The sequence below is a fragment of the Falco punctatus genome, assembly GCF_963210335.1.
Source record: "Falco punctatus genome assembly, chromosome: 12".
In the NCBI taxonomy this organism is placed as follows: Eukaryota; Metazoa; Chordata; class Aves; order Falconiformes; family Falconidae; genus Falco; species Falco punctatus.
Window position 1 is genome coordinate 10,022,756 of NC_137592.1, and position 23,113 is coordinate 10,045,868.

General features: G+C 42.4%; 1 protein-coding gene across 2 annotated transcripts in view; it reads right to left on the minus strand.

The window, feature by feature from the left end:
- LOC308071824 (uncharacterized protein) overlaps positions 1-23,113 on the minus strand; it is an 85,793-nt gene that overhangs the window by 2,439 nt on the left and 60,241 nt on the right. The window contains exons 2-4 of one of the 2 annotated variants that reach the window (XM_080407841.1): positions 9,836-9,922; positions 8,483-8,614; positions 695-757 (exon numbers count right to left, since the gene is read on the minus strand). In XM_080407841.1, coding sequence (XP_080263967.1) covers positions 695-757; positions 8,483-8,614; positions 9,836-9,922 — 282 coding nt within the window. The other variant, XR_013931319.1, reaches the window with a different exon arrangement.

Below are 23,113 nucleotides of genomic sequence, written 5' to 3' on the forward strand. Positions count from 1 at the left end.
CTTTCTGCTAAGAACAGGCCCAGCCCCAGCTGTGGTCTCCCAGGTTGGCAGCAGAGCTTATGCTGGCTGTGGCGGTGGGGCAGCCCCGGGGCTCCTGTGCCCTCCTTACCCAGGGCCCTTCCAGCTCTGCTCCTTGCCTCATGGGGAAAACCTTCTGGCAGCAGTGGGTCGAGGCAGGGTAAGAGTTGAAACAGATCCCCATAGGCAGCCTGCTCAGGGTTTTCAAATTAATCCTCCAAGCTTCGTATTTTCTTAGAAATGACATGACAGCTTCTTGGTATGCCTACTCGGCTGCTATGAGATGGTCACAGTCAGCAGTGGGGCTCTACCAGTACAGTTGAGGTGTGGCACTCAGGTCACTATTGCCGTCTTCCCAAGTTATTTTACTTTATTCAAAGCCTGATAGTATATCTCAGTTTCCTGTTCTGTGGTCTGGAACAAAACTTCTGAGCAGGGCGTGCTAATGAAATGTGTCACGAGCATTTCATAGCAAGGTCTCATCAGATGGAAATTGAGGTTATTCTGCATTTTGAGGACCGATGCTCAGAAGCCATGTCCAAGTACGTCATGTCACATGACTGAAAATAGCTGCTGTAAAGGCATTCAAAGCCAAACTGCTTTGTGAATATGACCGATGAGAAAGATGAAATGAATTTGTGCTGATTAGCTTTAAGGAAGATTCAAAGGGACTTACATTCAAATATGGAAGAGTCCAGCACACTGAACAAAAGGTTTTGTTTCTTCTTCTTTTCCATGTCTGTAGTGAATAGGACAAGAAATAATGAGTTTAAATTTTACAATGTGATATATAAATGAGTTACAAGGACAGCAGTCTAACTGTTCCTCTAATGAAGCACAGGAAACAGATTGCAAAATCTCAGTCAACGAAGCACTTTAAAGATCAGGCTAAGAAAATATCACCCAGGACTGAGGGATGTTTTGTTCATCCTACCTTAGGAAGGAGAAGCGTTTATAGATGACTGTCAGAACACCGCAGAGGGAGGTCCTTACTGGCTCTTAGAGCCCCCAGGGCCCCAGCAATGATTTCTGAGGTCTCTCCCAATCTTGAGAGATCCATACCCTCTCCTGTTTCTTAAGCACCCTTGCATGCAGTCTTTGTGTTTGCTTTAGAAATTATTCTCTGGAGGATGATTTCCCTGTAGTACATCACAGCTGGATGCTCACTTGCACCCTGCCTTTTGGACTTTTCCCCCAGAGATAGTCCTACCTCTCCAGGCAACACCATAAAGGTCAGGGCCCAAAGCTGAGTTTTAGCTATAACGTCATGCAGCTTCTCGCAAAATACACGATCAGGTACCACCAGAGGGCTGTAGTCCTACAGCAGGAGTAGCCTGTGGGCGGGAGATTCCAGTACCTTGTGCACCAGTTCCTGACATCAGTAACAACAGTGATTCCTACAGAGAATTCACTCTGCAGTATGAAACAAGCTGGGGTTTGTCCTTATTATGATAGTAGATGTGCTGCAACAAGCTGTTGCTTCTGCTCAAGGGGACCAAACTCCTCTGAGATTAGGCTCAGTCCCCCCAACAGAAGTGAATGTGCTGTTGTAAAGGTGCATATCTGCTGCATTGGACACACCACTGTCCCCTGAAACCAACTTGAATAAATGTCCCAAAGTAACAGCAGCCCTGGGACAGACCCTTTGCTAAGCTCCCACGGTGAAACCAGGCCAGCAGATCTGCTGCACACCCCTGGTATTAGCTTGTGCTCTTCAGAGAGCTGGGCATGATACAAGGAACTGGATTAAAGAAAAGGACACTTAATTTTCTGTAGCAATCACAAATAAAATAAAAATGGCAATAGATTTTTGATCCATTTTGTACCGGCAAGTCTGTAGTAGTAACTAAGTTTCCCAGTTGCAGTGTTAGGCAAACAAGCTTTACCAAATTAAGTTGAGAGATTTCTTTTTCCCTTTGTTTTTGGCTACACAAGCAGAAGAAACACCACTCTGAAAGATGCCCTTTCAGTCAATGGATCAGACACGAAAATGGGGTAAATTCTCCAGATTATGTTTTTTACTTTCTACTTTCTTTTTAATCTAACCACCTGGGGGTTTTTTGTTTCCCTTTCCGAATAATTCACAAAGCAGCAAATGACAATAAATCAAAAAGAAATGAGATCTCTGGAAGATGACAGTTGTTTTAGACCTCAGACTCCTGGGAAAAAAGTGGAACTGAAGAAAATAAGAAAAACGTTTGAGCTAATCACATACAGCGCTCCTTTCAGCATTCAGCATCCTCTGACCTGGGGCACAGAATGGCCCCTATCCATATAGCTCATTACTTAATAATACTGCTTATTTGGAAGAATTGAACATTTTGGAGATACTCTGATACGTCTGCATGGCATCATCCTGAAAGTGCTGAAAATTGACATACCTATTTTGTCTTTGTAGAAATAACACCCATTTGTTAACATGTTGACTCAGAAAACTTTAAGTACTGTGACTATTTTCTTGGTACTTCAGAACAAACAAACAACTCATTTTAACAACTCTTGTTATTCAGAATGTCTCTTTGCAATGCAATATTTCAGCCCAAATTTTCCTATGCAAACTTAAGGTTTTTCCCATTTCCTTTTTTGGGGAAAAACATTGTAGTTTATACATAATTTTGATAGGGCCAATAACATACTTCACTGTATAAAAGAGAGAAAATTAAAGACCGGTTTTGCTCTGAAGAGTTCATAACACAAGGAGATGACGTACCACACTTCATAAACTACATAGCCTTTCCTTCCACCCAGGAAAAACAAGAGTAGGCAGCTTTGTTTTCTGATGGGATGTTTGTTTGCCATGTCAGGGGAGTGAGAAGGCAGTTGGACGAATCTGGACTCCACTTTAACCCTGTAGGCAATAATCTGAATTCATGTAACAGACAGAAGGAAGAAAACAGGAGCCAGAGGAGATGTGCAATCTCTGCTGGGAAATGTACCCTGAATGAATGAACTAACAGAACTGGGGAAGGGACATGAGAAGAGCCTGAAAAGGGGTCAGAAGGATAACTTAAATGTTGGGCCGGTATACAACAGCTGTCTGTACATGCCAACCTGGCTGTTCAGGAAGCGCAGCTAATGGTGATGCAGAGGTAGAGCTGGCTGCATCTCAGCAGTGACAGTGGTGGGAGGTCCAGGAGCCCCCAGCAGACTGAGGAGAGGGCAGAACAGCCTGAATCTCTGCTCTTCTCCTGCCCCTGCCCCAGGTGTGCCTCAGTGTGAAGGTCTTGTTAAAGACAGATGGTTGCCTTCAGCTGCCTTCACAGAGGAAGAGGAGTGGGACTACAAGCCACAAATGTTCCAGCACACGTAGATCTGAAAAGCTGTCTCTGATCATCCTTACAGCTACCAAAGTCACCTGCCACCCAGATTAAAACAGCAGTCAGAGCTGACGAGCCCTTTCTGCCTCCATGGACAAAAAAACCCAGTGAGATGGAGGCTGGACACTGGTCCCTTTCCCCCCACCACAGCACCAGAGTGTGCACAGCACCCCTTCCCTGCCCCTGAAGTCAGCAGCTGCTCTTGCTTTTTTCTGCCCAGGAGTTCATGGTCTAAACCCAAACAACTGACAAACGATGATGTTTTTCCTAACAGCATCCACACAAGGTGGTGTTTGCTCACTTTAGGGAGCTACTGTCAGACACATCTTCTCAGCAATGTCTCATCGTGATGCTGGAGCTGAACACATAGCCCCAGAATGGCATGGAGCATTACACACACAGCACAGAGAAGACTGCAAATTGTAAACATGTGCCATTGATTTTTTCTTCCCCCTCCTTCAATATTTAGCAGAGACCTGCTAAAATCCTGCGTTAAATTTCTAGATGTTTATAAAACTAGATAAGATGTCTGAATTCTCTCTGGCAGCAAATATATAATGAAAGGTACTGAGCAGGGCTGATTTCTACTGGAATATGTCTTCAGTGCAGTGTCACAAGAGTGAACCAGACAGCTTCTAATTCAAAAAGCAACTTTTAAAACCTGCACTGTCTTTCTGGAAAATCATTCTGCCCTCAGAGCTGCCAAAGCAGTCTAGCAACAAACTGAAACTTAGAGAGGCATAAGTAAACAACCCAAAGTTTGTGTCTTGGGGGCAGGAAACAGAATTCACCAACTGCAACAAAACTGATCAAAAGCAGGGGGAGAACAACACACCAGGCACATGTTTACTTGCTTCTACTCTTTCCTTGATTTCTTTTCAGTAAAGATGAAGGGGGAAATGTTATAGTATGCAAGACATGTAGAAGGATAAATTAAGGCATTCTGAGTGAATGAAAGCCGACAACAAAATTTTCTCCCTTCCTGATTGTATTGCTTTTCAGTCCTACTCACTATGAATCCCATTAAACAGAAAACATCATAAAGGACTTTATTAGCTTTCCCTCACTAAAATTTCAGAAAACAGGAAGATAATGTCTATGACTGGAGTAAAAAACATAAATATTTTTTAGAAATTAAACCCTTGCTATTGTTGAAGCAACAATACACCTGTCCACTGCCATCAATATCGGTTGCAATGGTACAGCAATCAGCTTGTTACAAGTTGCTATGGCGTAAGACTGGTTAGAGGACATGCAGGCTACAAATATAGAAATTAGTCGGGTTAATGCATATTGGAGAAAACATCAGCAATCACAATAAATCCAAGGTTTTCCATGTTATAAAGCTATTTACAGAGTCTCTTGCTCATCTCTCTGATTGCCTACATCAGGGAGAAGTTGCCCATGGACACAGCATTAATCACTGACATTCACAACTACTTAAGAATAAGAGTCCTGTTTATTCCCGGCCTGTTTCTAACTGGTTCCTGCTGGGAGCAGCTTGCCACGAAGGGCTTGGGTGCCTATTTCAGATTTTGGGGGAATAATGACAACCTTTGCTTGACTGGCCTCTGGGTATTTGAAGAGCGAGCTCCTGGAGACACCAAGAGTTTCTTAGGTTCTCCAGCTGCTCCTTCATCCCAATGGGTTGTAAGGTCTTTCTGACACATCAGTCGCTGGGATACGTAGCTTCTTAGGAACCCCCAAGCTTGCACAGAGGCATGAAAAGAAAAAAAGACCACCCCTGTGGGATTCACAGGTCCTCACAAAGAAGGCATAGCAGAAGTAGACCTGAACGTGGGATTTCACCTTTGTACTTCCTACCCTCATCTGTGCTGCTCTGCAAAGCTATTATCACTCTCCTGTAACACAGAGCACAGGTCACTTGAATGTATCACTGCACTGGTTTCCAAGCTGTGCAGGTATTTGGAGGCAGGATGGGAAAGCGCAGCTTATTTAGGAGGTACTTCATTACCCTGCCTGGTGATTGCTGCCTGCTCATCTCACTAATAAATGGCCACTGGGGTTTTTTTTTTCTTTTTTTTTTTTTTTTTTTTTCAGGGGGTGGGGGTGGGGAGGTGTCTTAGTACAGCCTGTTACGATTCATCTATTTAAACACCTCACTGTTTCTATAAAATGCATTTTAAAGCCTGTGTACTTTGCAAACAAAGTGCTTGTTAGAAAACGTATGAGTAGCACTTTTAATGTGAAGTGCTTCATCTTCCTTCATCTGTCCCTAGCTTCAGAACAGTGCTAGAAAAAGCCTCTTCAAGGCCATAGTCCTAATTAGCGTTTTAAGTGATCTGCTTTTCATCAACTCTGTCTTATACCAGTGCTGCTGTGGCCTGAGTCATCAGAGATTTCCTTGCTGGTACCACTGGCTGTCATCAAGCCTCCAGCCTTGCATCTAAATACCGACAGCAACAAGCAGGGTAGCAGTTCAAGACGGCTGTCAGCTGCATCAAGCTTCTGAAATGAACTTACAATCAGGAAAGATCCTCTCAGCAGTGAGAAAGGCCACAGTTTTCTTTCCTTTCTGAGATCCTCCAGGCAGATGAAAAGACAAAGTTTATTTCTTTAAGAAAATATTTTTTAAAAGAGCAGCTTTCCCTACAAGATCACAGATGTGAATAAATGCAGGGTATTAGAATACAAGTATTCCTCTAATTGAGTTTATCAAGGTGCCTCTCACATTGTGAAAACACTCAAATTCACTGCTTCACTGTTGAGAAAAATAACTACTTGTTTCCCCAATTACATTTCTCTGTGAATACTTGCTAATCGTAAATCTTCTAGAATATAAAAAATACCCTCGATGTTAATACAGAAACTACTTGTGTCATAACAAACCATCCAGCTTGAAGCTACATAGAGCATCATCTGCTGCATGTCTCTATACAGTTAATAAGGTGCACAGAAGGGTTCACACAGGTCATTATTGTCCAAAAACACTCCTACCAATTTTTCAGCACAAAATAGATCAGAACATTATGCAAATAAATCCTAGGGTCAATATATGGCTGTTTGCAGCTGGTGAGGGACCAGTTGCCTCTTGAGTTAATGTGAAAGGTATTGGCACCGATTTTGAGCAAGACAACGACTGTGAACCTCAGCCCTCTGGGGATGGCAGTGAAAAAAGGCCAAAACGTCAGGATCCTGCAGATAAAATATGTGAGGCAGGCGGTAATGGAGAAACAGGGAAACAATGCCAAGATCTCCAGCATGAGGAAGCCGTGTTTCAGAAAACCCATACTGTCCTATCTGCCCTTGCTGCTAACAGCCCCCAAAGCAAAGCAGATATGCTGAACTTTGAGGTGTCATCGCATGAGGTAATCTTCCCCACCTAAGTGATTCTATGATTCTAATGCCATGGCCTTTGCTTTCCAAAGCATTAAAAATGTCACTCAGCGTTCACTGCAGGATTATTCAATAGCCTCCTGCACTTACTCTGCCTAAACACCAAGTATTTTTCATGGAGCAAAGTTTTGGTCTCAGGTCAGTGCTTTGAACAACCTGATTTCTTGAAGCACACGAAGTAACTGCGCTCTGAACCATGCTAGAATCAATCAGTCTAGTGCCTGGACCAAAGGAAACCAGATACAATTCACTCTGAATTCATTGCATCAGCGTTTAGAAATTATTTCCTAAACACTCAAGGGAAATTCTCCAACTCTGGTCATGCAGAATTACTCTGGGGTCACTGCCAAGTCCTCCAAACATAGTATTATTTTGTGACCCCCTAATACAAATACAGAAAGTGGTCATTACTATGCAATCATCTGTGTGATTTAAATGAGGTGTGTTAGGGACAGAGAAATCCCCAGTGCCAGCTGGAAGAAAGGACACCAAGTACCCTGTGATGAGATGCATCTCAAGATTGATTCCCATTTTCTCCATGATATCACAAATTCCCTTTGATGCTTGGCAGGTTGAGTCATGGAATTAGGAAGGAACTGCCACGAAAATAGCAATTCTTATTGCCATGGAGAGAAAATGGCATTGAGAGAGATAATGGGGAAAAGCAGCTTCCAAATCTTCTGGTGGCTCCCAGTCAGGTGGTACAGCTCTTCCCCCGTCATACTGCTTGGCCGTGGCCACCACTGGTTACAGCTCTCTGGGGAAGGATCTGGCCTGGCAGTGCTGGGGTTTGCAAACGCCTGTGCTGCTCCTCTCGCTGCCTCCTGGTCCCAGCTGTCACTATGTACCCCTGTGTCCTTGGGAGCAGGGGAGGGGAACACTTCATGTCATTTGTTATCTGCATTTCCCTTATCTTCCAGCCTCTGCTTCACATGTGAACGGACTGTGCCCAAGTCACAAGTTCCCAGTTCTCTTGAGGTGTCTGGACCAATTTATCCTTTTGTCATCACTTATTTTAAGCATATCCACTCCACCTCATCCACGTGCTTTTTGCTTTAAGACCACACAATTTCTGGTTTGACCCGATCTTTTGCTCTCTGAAATTCAACCTCCTTCTAGCTCAGAGCTGGACTTGCTGGTTTTGTTTGCAACCCTCCGCATGTATTTTGCTGCAATTACTTTGATCAGCTTTGCTATTGCCACATCCACTGCAATCTGTGCAATGCAAAGCAACTTCACAACTTGTCACACCAAACTCACACACTATAGCTCCATTTTCTGAATTCTGCTCCTTTTCTGCTCTCAGTATTACTATCAATTTTGCATGTACAAGCCATTTTGTGTAAAAATTTATTTCTTGCTACAAAATATATAGAAAAGTATGGCTACCATCTTCAGAAAGAACACAATTTATTGGCATTGGTAGTGTTTTACCGTAAATCTCACAAATCATTAGAAACCACATGCCAATGTACAATTTTCCTTCCAGTGTCATGTAATTTATTTAGTGGTTTCACTGAAATTTCCAGAACAGGGACCAGACTGAACTGAACTGCTCTATTCCACAATCTTACCCTTTCTATCCTTACAAAGCTCTTTTTCCCCACTCCACCTGGAAGCTAGAATAATGTGAAAACTTAAGATCAATTTTCCATAAGGTGCATATGAAATCACAGAACAGATATTAGCAGAAGTTTTATTGGCATTTTCACCAACCCAACTCCTGTGTTCCTGGCACTGTTCAGAGGTTTTGCAAAACCAAAAAACTGGGACAAAAATTTTTGCCTTACCTTTGTGTGTAGATGAACTTGTAACACCAACTAAAGGTAGTAGCTGAAATCTTCTTCCAACACGTTTCGCTTCTGTAAAGGTCTTGCTGTTCTGAGATTTCTGAGTGATAAAATGAAAGGCCATACCAAAGCCTGCAAGAAAACAAGGGCTCAGTATACACCATAGCTATTTATTCCCTTGTGTGATACTGTTTTTCAGTATAGTATATTTGTTTAGGAAAAAAAAGAATATGTCCCAATAAACTCAGAGACCACTTGTTCCCCAGTCACTTCCTGACCTTGAAGCATCCTCTACAGTATCAAAACACTGAGTCATTATTTAATGAACACTGATTTTTCATATATAATTGACAGTTCATACTCTTTTCCCTTAAACAGCTTCCCTTCAGTGAGTACTAACTAAAGCACTTCAATTGTGGCAGGGTGGAGGCTGTGTGTTCACCAAAAAGAGTAAATTTGGAAAGAAGTTATTTTTATGTTGCTTCCTGCAGTCACTTAACATTGGTCTTCACTGTGGACATTTCCTGTTTTAGTTAAGTGTTGTTTATCTCCTCCCTGTGAAAGGTTTGTGCAGGGCTGGAACATCACAATTATTCTAAATGGCATCTAGAGACATGTTTATAACAAACTCCCCACTATGTGTCTTTTCATTTTAAGTGGCTTACAAATGTTAAAAACCTGACATAACAAAATAGCAAAAGAAATTATTCTAAATTATTACTGCAATTGTGCACAAAAAGCTAGTTGCCCACAGCCATGCTTAATCCTCAATTTATGTCCAGCTTGCTGCAAGGTAATATCAGATAATGTAAACAAATCTAGCTGCAGGATGGCAGATGTGTGCCTGAACTTAGAGATTTCCTAAGTGCTGTCCCAGCTTGCTCTCTTGAGTTCAGCAGAAGGCAATGATATTTTACTCTGTAAGGGGTAAAATAAGGAAACTACTCAGGGACCATGCTTTGCCAGTAAGAGTGGAGCCGCTGGTACCCCCAAGTTCCTGGAAGAAATCATCTGTGTGAACATTGCACAAAGCTGTGTTCCTGCTCAGCACTTTGGGTCATTGCACAGTGAGTGGCAGTCAGCCGGCTTACCCCGCTCAGGTCAGCTCTTTAGCAGGAAAAACAGGCAGCTTACAGACCTGCTTTTTGTTTAAATAGTGCATAAATACTCTCTGCAGATCACTTTATTAGCCACAGGGCTGTTTTTTGTTCGAATTGCCTAAGGCCAAAGCATACTTAACATGGAGCAGTTTCACCAACACCAGCAGCAATTCCAACACAGAGTCCTTAAGACCAAAAATTGAGAAAAGGAAACAGGAAAAAAAAGAAAAAAAAAATAACATGTAAAACCTACCACTGCCTTTACCAGGAGCAAGGTTTCCTGTTCTCCACCAGAGAGCAAGGTAGTCCAAAGGTGTGCCAAGGTTTAGCTGGCAGTTTTCTGTAAAAACAAAGGGAAATATTATCCTCATGCATGTAAAATACTATTTATACATTGATATGAGGAATCTTTCACATGTTGCAGTTGTTTTTCTTACACTCTGTGGAAGAGCTGGTGTCCTTTCTGTTAGCCTGCAGCCTAAAACGGCCCACGAGTGCCATAAGACATAATTTTTAATATGTTTTTCCTGTTCAAAGTATCCAAAGCCCCCTGTATACATTTGGTGGCTGCACTGAAAGCCATCCCCAATGATATTTTACAGCACAAGACTGAGCTGTGTTTTGCACTCAGTGGGGTCTAAAGCACAGCGATATAGCATTGGAGGCTGTGTAAGGTGGGAAGAGCTAAAGTTGGGGCAGTCACATCCCGCTGTCACTTGGGAGTGACCTGTCCCTCCAACCATCTCCCGTCCTTGTGAGAAGCAAAACAGTTCAGCATTCAATCCACTACAGCAACTGCTGGATTTCATTATTCCCCCTGCCTTGCCCTTTCCAGCATGCACAAACCTGTCCTGCATTTCAGGTAATTGCAAGCTTTTTATGTTCCCTCACTGCAGAGGCCATAGCCTTACGCGCTTGAAATGAGCAGCACACCCACACCAGCAGATCTTATTCCCTTTCCATTGATTTATTAGCTGCTTCTGAAGCAGAGCTCAAATCAAAGCGTGGGCCAGAGTCACTCTGGCTGTAAAAACACAGTAATTCCTACACACGTATGATGTTGCTGATGGCACAAGCATCTCCAAGGCATCTTTGATCAGACACACCCTTTTATAGCTAGTGTTGTTCATGGTGACATATTCATATTAAAGTGTATATAAATCAGGGAGATTTCCTTAAAAAAATTGTGGTTAGTTCCACGCTTCCCCCTTCAGTATCCCGTAATGCTCCTGTTAATCATCTTTTCCTCTTATCAGTTAAAAGTCCAGGTTGAACCTGTTTGAAGCTATGCTTGTAGATTTAGTGGCCTATCAGCTAGTGGCTGAAGTCTATCCTTTATCACTAGTTTGCCCAGTTTATGTTGCTGTGCTTGTTTATCACTTTCCCTGTTGCTTATTACTCCCTTTGAATTTATAGCATCCTACATCAGGGAGCCTGAATGAAGCAGGTGATTCCCATCTTTCCATATGCCCTCGCCTAAGAGAGTAAAAAAGTGTCTCAGGGTGGTTCGGACGAAAAGCAGCTCTTCAAAGGTCAGAGGGATTTGCAGTGCTAAACATACATTCCAAAAAGATCTCTTCTGCTTTTCAGTCCTTACCAGCGGCAGGACAGCAAGCACTTGAGTCCACCTGGTTGTAGCTGGTGAATAGCCCTGGAAGCTATTGGATTTCATTTGCTTTTTATACATTTTCAGGCTGCCACCGTTTTGCCCTCAAGGCTTTGGGCACAAGTTACTTGGGCTAATTTTTCCATTTCCCCTCTGCCCTGTAGAGAAAATACTTCTTGTTGCTTTCTGTTAAAAGAAAGCTATACCTATTTAAGCCTTCTCTCTTTTAGCAGCAACTCTCAGATATCACAAATGTCTCTCTATTGACATCTATTTGGCACCAGAAAACCCTCTATTTCTCAAGCAATATCATTTTGGTTCTTTGCTGCCTGAGGTGAAATGAAAGTAAGGATTTTTTTTTTTTTTTTAAAAAAAAAGTGCTTTCCAAGCCTGCTCACACCCTCACAATCCAGGAAAGGAAGGAAAAAAAAAGAAAAGCTGCTGTGGAGGGTAGATCTGGTGCTTGCCTTTGAGGGCACATGTAAAGCCCTCTGGTAGCTCTTCTAAGAAAGAAATTGTTTCACAGCCTTTCCATGAAACATTTGTTTGTTTCTTCCTCACAAATTACTATGACTAATATAGCAATGCTTTTCCTTCCTAAGCACAAACAAACCCCAAATTACAACAAATTATATCTGTTGAAAAGAAGTAATAATGCTGCCAACAATAAATAGCCTTCAGCCCTATAAATTAGGAATTGCAAGCCAATAAACACCTTATCCTTTCTTTTCTCCTGAAGACAGCAGCAGGTACCTCATAAGATGATTTCGTTCAGAAGTCAGAATTTTTTCTTTCTCCTTTTTCAGCTGACTGCATGGGACATACTAACTTTGTGCAGTAAAGTTACATCACTATCAGTGGTTCAGTAGACATGACTGAAGTCACCTATATTTTTAGGAGTAAAAATCAATGGATGCACTTATATGTCCGCTTCTTTAAAGAAGAAAGCTACACGGTCTGGGATTTGTCAAAGACATAGCTTGGTCCTCTTAAACTAGTATTACAGTTTGGATCCCCACCGCTGTCAACGAACAGACACCAGAGGTGTTTCATTTTTCCTCCCGTGTCTGTTTGCTGAAAAGATTGAACACACTGCAATTAAAAAAAGCCACTGCAAGCAAACTCTGATGAAGCAGAAAAGTGTTACCATGACTCCAAACTTCATTAACAAGGCAAATATATGTAGGTTTCTTAGAAACATTATTTGTTCCCGATATTTTCACATCTACCTTGACTCATTCCAAGCCATGCTACTCCATTAGCAACTGAGCCTTAATTTCTGTTTCCTTAACTTGCAGTTGGTATAATCTAAAAACGCAGATGACTGCAGCTTTGATTTTTCTCCTGTGATGATGCATCCTTTTATTGCTGTTTGAGGGTTTTTTTTTTAATTTATTCTTAATATAACTATTTACTTAGGTATGTCATCTCATCAAGCATGCTCCCTCGTTAATTAGGTTTGCTGAGTGTTTCTTAGCGTCACTGTTGGGCCCTCTATTTCCCCTTAACAATGACTCCACCAGACTGTCCTGCAGCGATGAATCGCCTCTAAGTTCTTATTTTGAATGTGTATTATGTATGTGCTTTTCTAGGCCTATTTAGGACAAAATTCAGAATACCCTTGAGAAGTTACAATAATTGACTGAAAAAAGAAGGGCAAATTAAAGATCCTACATTTAGTTGGTAATAATCATCTACCCAAGTACGAGATGAGGTGCAATTAGGTGGCTGACAGTTCTGCACAAAAGGATTGATGATAATAACAGGGAGTCAGCAATGTCTTCCAGTTTGTAAGGAAGATAAACATCAAATGGGGACATGATGCATGAGCATTAGACATTCACAGCAGTGACAGGAAACCAATAACAATTTCCATATACGAAAAGGATTTCTGTATAGAAAAAGAATAACGTGATCTCTGTGCCCTCTCTAGGAAAGATACCCATAACACTGGCAGGATGCTGAAGCAGTCACATGAAATGCAAGAAGCTTACTGCCTGGCTTGACATGCATCTCATGTAACGGATGTCTGCTTTTTGATGAATTAATGTCTGGATAGATGTGTCATTACACTAGGACGTACTCCACACAACCCATGTTTGGTCTTTAGTTCCTTTGTTTCCTAAATAGTAGAGTGAATTAGCAGAATATTCTGCTTTCGAGTCAGAAAGTGGGACTTGAGATGCAGTAATCAGTTCCATTCCATCTTTTCAATCAAGTGAAGATTGAGAGGGGTGTTCAGGAACAGATTCTCTGAAAAAAACCCAAGCCCGAGTATCTGGTTGATAATAAGAAGAGGAACAAATGAAGTCAAGCGTCTAGAAAGGTTAAATGCCATAAGTAGGCAGGAGCTAGTTAATAACTAAACTTCCAAAAAGAAAAATGAGAAAGAGCAGTTTGAATTGTTCAGTATATGTAAAAAAAAATCATCATCATCATCTTCCTGACAATGAATATAGCAGGTAAAAATGCTTAACTGCAAGCTAGGGGAAAAACATACAAGAATTCCTCCAGGAAATAACTTGATCTTCAAGATGTTTTCAAACAGATGTAGCAATGACAGAAAAGAAAGTGGGAAGGGTACTGAAAAGCTGTAAGTAATGTGACATTAACATGTAGTGAAGAAAATACTGACTGGATCTGAAGAGGATGTTCCTACCTAGAATAGACCTGGCTCTGGTGGCCTGATCTGAGTTTTGGCATCTGCCTCGCTCCCCTAGGCCTCCTCAGCCTTCAGCTTAGGTCAGTTTTCCCTTCAGCCCTCTCAAAGTAATTATTCCTCTTCCCAGAATATCCTCCTGCTTGTTACTTCATCTTTCCTTCTAACTGAGTTTAGTTATGTTTCTTTTTTTTGTTTGTAAGTTTACCTCCTACACCTGCAAGATCTGTTGATACTTATCATTACAGTTGTGGTTCATTAAGAAGCCTGAGTAACTGAGATGCAATTCAGTTGAAATTGCATGTATAACTTAATGCCATTTCATTATTAATTGTTTTCATTACCATTAATCACCTTTCTACAAAACCAGTGAGATCCTACAGTGCCTAGGCTCGAATGACAGAATTGTTAACTGAATTCCTGATTGAAGATCTGAAGCACTGGTAACTGCATCACACTGAAAACCATAACTGGCCTCTGGTATCTTAATAGAAGTCCCTGAAGGGCTGAAAGAAACAATTTTATTTCACTGTCCAAACTGAGGGAACAATGCCAAGGAGATATTAGGGAATACTTGATATCAGTTAAGAATTTTGAAATAAATGTACAGTTTCACATCTTGCTGTTGAGGTGCAGAAAATCAAGACTTTTGTTTCAGAACTTTGTGAGCTGATACTAAGAATTCCATACTTCATCATGCACTAGAGGAGACACAACCACCAGAGACATTGGAAGAATAATTATTTCAATCTCTGCCTTGAATAACAGATTGCCCTGGGTTGCAGCCAAGTGTTCTGCATGTCCGATTTGATTAACAGTGTCACAAGCCAGGTACCCCAGAGCCATTCATAATTGCATTACAATTCATTACAACTTTAATTCTACACACAGAGGAAATGCTAAGTTGGATGGACACCTTCTCAGACGGTCTCAGTAATAACCTGTTCTTATTCATCAATAGATATTCAAGTGCTCAAGGACTCTCTAGTTTTCAGCTCTGCTATCTCAACAAAGTTGAGGCTTTCCAACAAGAGGTCTGCAAACTTCCAAGGCTTTTCATTTTGTATAAGGCAGAGAGAGAGATTTAAAAGTTCAGTAAAAATATTGGCTTCAAACATCTTAGAAACTTTTTGCTCAAATTTTTAGCTCAGAGCTCCACACCACAAATTTCACCCCAGACTCTTATAAACTTCCACCAAACTTCAAGTGTATCCAATTAGAGTACTATAGTGGGAAATAATTAGCAACTTTAACAACAGATATTTTACTAGTCAAAATGTAGTAAGTATACTCTGTAATAAATTATCAATCTCTGGTTTTCCTTTAAGCATCTTCCCTTTTTCATTAAGATATTCACCATATTTGAATTTTCTGTTTGGAATGCGTAAGAGAGCAATAAATGACCAAAAGCTGACAAACCATTCACTGGCTTCTCTTTCTTTTCTGCCAAAGTGTTGCTGGTAACTTTGACACCAATCTTTCTCAAAAAAAAAGTCTCCCTCTCAAAGAGTCTATCAAAACCCAGCAACAGTTCATTCTTTCTTCTTAATACTTTCTATGGACACTTAAGCCCTGGCATCTCTGCCCGCCAACCTTATGGTTGTCCACTCTGTCCACTACAGGAGCCAGTCAGAGCACTGAAGCTGGAGGCTTCTTGTGAGAAGCAGATAATGAAGAGTAGTTAAAGCCCCTCAGAGCAGCCTTCTTGAATGACATGTGGCAGAGCAGTATGGGAAGCCCTCATACTAAAACCCATTTCTGTGCAAGTGTCCCTACCTCCAGCTCTTACGGCAATACTGTGGTTTCAGGATCAGCCGCAAGTTCTGCTAGTCAGGTAGTGTTTAACAAACTACTGCCAACACTTAGATTTCTAAATGCAGGACTAAACCAAAAAACCCTTCCAAAGCATTGAACTTGAACACTGAACTCCTAATAATTACGACAGAAGCCAGCTGGAGCTGTCAAGCGCACAACGCTTCCGAAACTCTGGGTTGCTAATTACCGAGCCAAGAGCATAACAGCAGATGTCCATCCACCACTGAACATCCAGGCGGCCGCTGTCTTACAGATTTCCACACCACCATTCTCTGCATGTGCTCAGCTAAAACATCACACTCGAAGCAAGCAGTTACTAAGCCAAAATTATTCACGCATTGAATTCAGAGTGCCTTTGAGATTATTTTTTCCCCCTTTTTGTTTCACCACTTATTTGATGGGGACAAGCATTTGCTTTCACTCCTATCTCTCTTCGTAAAGTCTCACTCTCTTGGTTTAGTGTCTGCTTCAGGTTTATTGTGGTAATATTAAGTCACAAGTCTTCCATTTTGGATAAACAGTGAAGGGTATGTTTGCTTATTTGTAGTTCGGCGTTTCTGAAGGACAGGGGTAGAAACTACAGGCTAGTGCTGCAGCAACAGTAACTACAAACACTAATGGTTTCCAAAGCCCAACATTTTAAATTGCCTTGTGTACAGTCTATTTCTTCTGCTGTCAAGAAGTCAGTAGAAAGTCTTGCAGCAATTTACTCTTTAGAGAGAGCATGGTGGAGAGTGAATTATTAACACTCAGAAGTCACCCATTACGTGGACATGCACATACATAGTAAGAAATATTATTTTGCAAATATGTGGTGATTGACCTGCCGATCACCACAAATTCAAAGCTGAAGCAGCTGCTCAAAGGCATGCCTGCATAAGAGTCTCTAGGTCCAACAGGTTGGGCTCCTGCTCATCACACCATCCTGGAGGAGACCAGCAGGTCTGAAATAACACATATCCACTGCTGGATACGGGGCTGCTTTAAGTCTTGTGCCTGCCAGCAAAGTTCATTAATACGTGTCATCGCTCAGACTCTCACCTAGCTAATACTGTGTATTCCTCACTGATACACAAAAGCCAACACCATGCGGTAGGCAAAGTTTTGCATACAGCCTAATGTACCCCGTGCTTGCTAGTCCTTTCAAATGCATGCAAGGTATGTCCCCCAGCAGCAGCACTGGCAAACAAAAATACTCCTTAATGAGGCATTTTTGGGTTTGTGCTGAACCAGCACAGCCTTATTCACGTTTCATGATTTCACTGATGCTGTCCGGCTGGGTTTGTGTTCTCTGGTTTAATGCTTCTGGACGTGAGCCCCATCATTGGTACAGCAAAGCAGAGCAGGTAGCAGAGTGAATTCTCCAGTTGCATGGCTGGCTGGCACCAGCAAAGGGCTTGGCTCTTCACTTAGCAGATGTCACTTTGTATTAGTCAATTGTCAGAGATCACTTTTTTTTTCCCTGACAGCACTGCTCCTATTACAGTTTGTGCAGCCTCTGTAGAGAGGTTTGCCCTTGCTCGCATGAAGCATTTAAGCACAGAGTCACATTTCATGCTGCTTTTAGCTGAACCCAGTTTTCACATCATTCTTCCATGTTGCTACAGCACCGTCTTGAACCACTCAGACATCTCTCCAATGCTGCCCACTATATAAAGCGTGGCTGTAAGGTCATTTGTTTCTTCAAGTAAAGATAAGGAAAAAGGAAATTAATCCTTTTGACTAAAGCTTCCATACATGGGTTTTTGGAGATTTTTGCTTGTTAGATTTTAGATTTGGCACCAGGGTCCATGATTGAGTGCCTCAGAGGGAGGACTACCTTGCTGCCCCACCTTTCCTTGCTCAGATGCCACCTTTATTTTTGCTAGGACAGCAGCCACACACAACCTGTGCTCCACCACCACAGGGGAAAAAATCACACTTCTATTGGTAAATTTTCTGTTTCTCTAAAAACATTTGGTGGATGTTTTTCACATTAGCCTTCTGTGCCTCTTTTTTAATTGACATGAGCAGACTACTTCATTTGGGTCTTCATATTGACATGAAAACGCAGCTCAGAAAACACTGACGCTGCCTTAAACCACAGCACTCAGTAAACTAGAAAGTCGTCGTTACACCAGTAGCTTCATCTTTAAATCAGTTCTAGGAGGGGGTGAGAGAAAGGAGAGCAGTGAGAGTATGCAGTAATTACACACTCCCCCTCATCAGAATTGCATTACCAATAAATCAGCTAAGACGACTGGCTTCTTTCTAGTTTCCTTGCATTTAGCCATTGCCCCACAACCTTGTAACAACAGAGCTGCAGTGTAATTAATCCATAGTTAATAATGACAGTATTTCAGCCCCACTCTGCATGTGCTCAGCCCAGTATGGTCAGCCATAGTCCTCTCATGCTCAGAAACCAGACCCCTGCCAGACCGAGAGGAGAACAGGAGCAGAGTTACAGGTCTGAACAAGGTAGGTTAGTCCATAATTATAGACACTGATCATGAAAAAGCACAGGAGGGTTTGTGTTAAGGAATAACTGGCACACAAGCGTCCAATGAACAAACTTAACTTATCCTCAGCATGCTGCCTTGCTCCTTGCTCTTTGTTCCCTGCCTTTCAGGTTTGTTGAAGAGCCATGAGGTTTAGTTTTAGAAACGCCTCATATCAATTCCTTTCTCCAAGCAATGCAGATCAGCACTTTCAGACCCCCAGACTCTGAACCTTTTAGCTTTGGCAGACCATACGTATATCATATTTATTTATTTGTTCTGGAAGAAGAGAGTACGTTTGGTTCGGATATAATTATATGCTGCATGTGTACTCGTAAAAGTGATTTGTGAATGACCTAAGTGCAAGTTAGCATCAGAATCTCTGTGTTGCAGATGGACACAGAGACGGTGTAGAGAGAAATCTGCTCTACACAAAAAACAAAACACATCAACACACTCACACACCATACACACAAGGGCCTCTGGAAACTACGCAGGCTGTCCAATTTCCCTTAATTAAAGTTATTGCAGATTCCTTCAATGAAATTAGACTAATCAAGGCTTATCAGTGAACCAGTACAAAAATCTTGTGCTGTTGAAGACAAGCTGTTTGTTGCAGGACACGCCGGATCACAAGGCAGTTATCTGGGTAATACACACCATGTGCATTACCATGGGATGCCAGATATGTTACCAAAAGATAACAGCTCACAATTCACAAGCAGCTAATTTATGCAATTGTTTTTGATGCACTGTATTAAACGCTCACAGTGCAGTCAGATGAGTTATCCAAAAACAAAAGCCCCCCTTTCCTCCTGCTGCTAAGATCAAGCCCAACACTTTGCAAAGCTGTACTGCTATCACAGATGAGTTACTACCGGGCAGAAAGATCACCCTTATGCTGAAACACACCTTAAACAGGAGAAAAAGTTCTGCCCCCAGAACAAAAAAAAGAAGTAACTTACACCCTAGGCTTGGCTGCGATCTGTCCAGGAGACAGGGCTAGAGCAGTGCCTGCACAGCTCAGCTTAAAGAAGGTTCTAGGTGCCTGGGGCTGACCTTAAATAAGCCTGCAGGTGTGACTGAGCCCCAGGTGAGGCTGTTTAGGGTAACGAAGTCATCAACGAGCTGGGAGTCTTGGCTAGCTCCTGCAGCTGCTGCTCCAGGAAGCCTGTGAGGGAGCTGGTAGCATTAGGGACTGGTGGCAGGGGCTTGGTGGTAAAGGGCTGTGAGCTGGGGCTGGTGAAGCAGGCTATGGTCTGGCGGCAAGAGTTTTTTGGGGTTACCTTAAAGCTAAACCTAGGAGGAAGACCTGTGCCTTACTTGTATTTAGCCAGGTTAACTGGGAAAAATACCTCTCCAGAGCTCCAGGTGGCATCAGCGACTGCTTAGACCCAGGCAATCCCTGGCCTCGTGCAAGGCCTCTGCTTAAAAGTAGCAGCTATTTGCTGACACCCAGAGTCCTCTAGATACTGGGAAATAAACCTGCTTTATTTTATAAGAAAACAGGATTCTTACTGAGCTTACGGAAGACTGCAGCTCTCACAGGGTATTTCCCATTGAGCTTCCTAGCCATGCAATGCTGAGCCTTAGGTGGTACCTCAGCCTGACGTACGCAGTGACTGCAGCATCTTGCTTCTGAAGCAGAGAAGTTGCGCTTGCAGAGATGCTATTTGATGACAGGGTGGGGGCATCATGTCAGTATGCTGCTTTTTGCAGTGGGTGTTTTATATAAACCTGTCTTTAAATGTCCTTTGCTGTGAGGGTGGAGAGATACGGGGAAGAGAAAACTCATCTGGGCTTAATTCCAGGTTTTATATAAATAGGTGAAGGAGAAACAATTGACCAACAGCCAATATGCTTGAGCTGAAGAAGGAGAATGGCAGCAGCACACAAGTAGCATTTTGTGTGTGGCAGATCCCTTAATTAAAGAAGCCTTGTCTTTTATCTACCTGAATCAAGCAGCTTGCTCTGAATACTACCGCATTTGACCCCGTTCTGTGTACCCTGTTCCTGACACCTGAAGATCACCCATGATGTTTGACTTTTCCTGGAGCACTGTGCACTTAAGCACTTGAGATGTGACACATGTTGTGCACACCATGATAGACAGGGAGCCTTAGAGAGGGACTGACCCTAGCCTGCAGGCAGAACAACCCGGGCTGCCTTTTTGCATGGCTATTTCTCCTGGCTGGTCTGAGATAACAAATGTAGAAGGAACAGACAGCCATCAAGGCCATCTTCTGCCTGGGTTAACAGCTCCTGCTCTACCACTGAACTGGTTGGAGCTGGCAGTGGGGAAGCAGTGTCCAGCAGTGTTCATTTCTAGCATACATGCCATCATATTCCAAAAAGCACTTTAACACTGTGATGGATTTAAAAACTACATATCTTCTACCTTATGAAGTTTACATTGACTAAAAGAGTAAATAAGCCATCTTCTGCTATGTGCCTGTACGATGCTTGGCACGCTCAGGTTGTAAGCTCAGCAGAGGCCCCTAAGCGCTGTGCGAAGTGAACAAGGAACGCTGGCTTTCAAGAAATCAGTATCTCCTGTGCTGAAGGGGAGAAAAATTATTCATATTCTCCATGCACTCTCAGGTGGGTGGCTTTGCACTGTGACCAGTGCTTTTCCACACTAGTGAGTCAGGGATAAAACTATAACTGGTAAATTTTTGTAAGAGAAGTGGCAGGCGACCTTGCAGAAGCAAACATGGTAACTTAAAGTGAGGCAACGTCCAATTACAGGATTTTTCCATTGAAATTACTATCATTTGCAGTTTTGTAAGTGCTGTGACAAGGCTGGCAATGGAGACATGTGGGCAGGAGGTTTTAGAGCCAAGGGAACCCTCACAAACACCCTCCCTACAAATGAATCTACTGAAAGAGGATGCAGCAAGCACTGATTCTGCAGCTAAATCAAACCAGCTCCTACAGTCCTTGTTCCTCAAATCCCAGCTATTTCCTTCTGTCCCCTTCTCTGGGCTTGGCTCCAGTGTAGTTTTGTTCTGTTTACCCCAGAAAGGAAACCCAACCCAGGGTCCCCTTCCCCTTCCTACCTGCAGTCAGAAGCAGTCAGGCAAGGCTAACCAGTGCTACCCCACGTACGTCCGTGGTGGTTCTCAGCTCAGTCCTGGACCCCTCAGTATGGCATGGCCTGTCCTACACAATCCATCTTCGCAGCAGGCATAATTTATCAGCATATCAGACTTCATGGTGTCTACGCAGCCTAGGTTTGGTTTGAGGTGAGGCTGGTGCCAGTAGCTTGGAGGAAATGCAAAAACATCTTTATATTATCTCAGTTACCTACCCCTTCCTTATCTCCTCACCCCCTGCCTCATGTCTTCCCCCCCATTTGGAGTACCCAGCCTTACGCTTTGCATAGCATCAGAGGCAAAAATTGCAAGATAGAGACTCTCCATTAAAACACCGTCCTTGACTTCTCTACAGACCCTTACCCTGTCTCATCAGTTCTGAACTGAGTGATTAAGGACTGAACCACTAATCTTTACTGCTTAATGAATACTGAAATACTGCCTGGAAATGAAAAAGCATAGCTTTTCCGTGACACAAACAAAACAAATATTTTCCACTGCAAATAGTCCTTGAAGTGTTCAGAGTCACCCTGGGAGAACCTCAGTTACGTCCCAGTCTTTGAACTAAACTGAGAAGCAGGAATCTTGTGGCTGATAAAAGCCAGGCCATTATTTTAAAAGTAAGAATGTTTAATGTACAATAACAAAGCACACGATGAGTCTTCAAATGAACAGAGGGGTTTTTTTTTCAATGCTATCTTCTCAGAAGCATAGGAATAAATGGTGACTTTTGACTCGGGAATCAGCTAAGCAATTACACTGGCACATTCTTACAGAGTATATTTCAAAAAAAAATAATATATATATATCCTGAAACATGCAGTGGTTTCTGGTCACTGCTTTGAAGTCAATTCACATTCACTTCATCAGCACTACATCAAAAGGAGTGTGGAGTTTATGTTTGCATTTAACTATGAGTACATCCAAACTAGCTTACTTTTTCAGAAAGGAAGGATGGGAAAAGAAGAGCAAGAAGGCATGGATTAAAACTTTTTTTTTTTATGTCCATAGGAAAAATAATAGTAATGACACCTCATACAAATGGGGTGTTATGCCCTCTATGCACTACATTCCATCACGCTTAGGCGATAGTTAGAGAAGGAATATTTCACTTCCACCTTCTCCTATGGACACAGATATTTCATGCCTTTGCAGTGCTCAAAGATGCAAATGCTTTTTGTAACCAAATCACAGACAGGCAGTTGGGAGGAACATTTTTGGTGGACAAATATTTCTCAGGCAACATGCTCTGCTGACAAAGGGCAGAACTGACGGTGGGGAAAATAGCAGGCTGGAGCAGGATGCAGCCGTGGTGACCCATCCTGCACCCGGCCAGCCATTTGTTGCAGCCACAGCTTTAAACACAAGAACCAGTTCCATGGAGCTTTGTTCCTGCACCGCTTCCTCCCAGCGGTGCAGGCAGAAAATGAGTGGCGCATTGAAGCTGGTGATAAATGATTTTGCTCATTAATAGTGAGGAACAACATCTGTTAAATGTTGATGCTCTACAATTACAAAAGAGTAAATAACGGTGCTTCCATGGAGAGAACTGAAGGTGAATTCCTCCTTGATATTATGTCTGAGCCACTTTCTGCCATGAGATATAAGACTGCCACATAGCCATGTTCCCGAGCGTCTGATTCTCCCTTCAAGGATGTAAACTCATCCTTTAAATAATGGTAATTCCCAAGCATAAAAGGCAGAAGTGAGGTGAGGCTTAAAGAGAAGACACCTAGTTGGTTTTAGAGTTTTTTGGTCCTTCTTTCCACCAAGTAGATAGTGAAATAGATGTGGGGTAACACCAACTAGGAAAAAATTGTCCTGCGGGAAAAGACAGTGAGCTAGTGAGGACTGCAGGCAGCTGAGGTCTTCCTGGGGG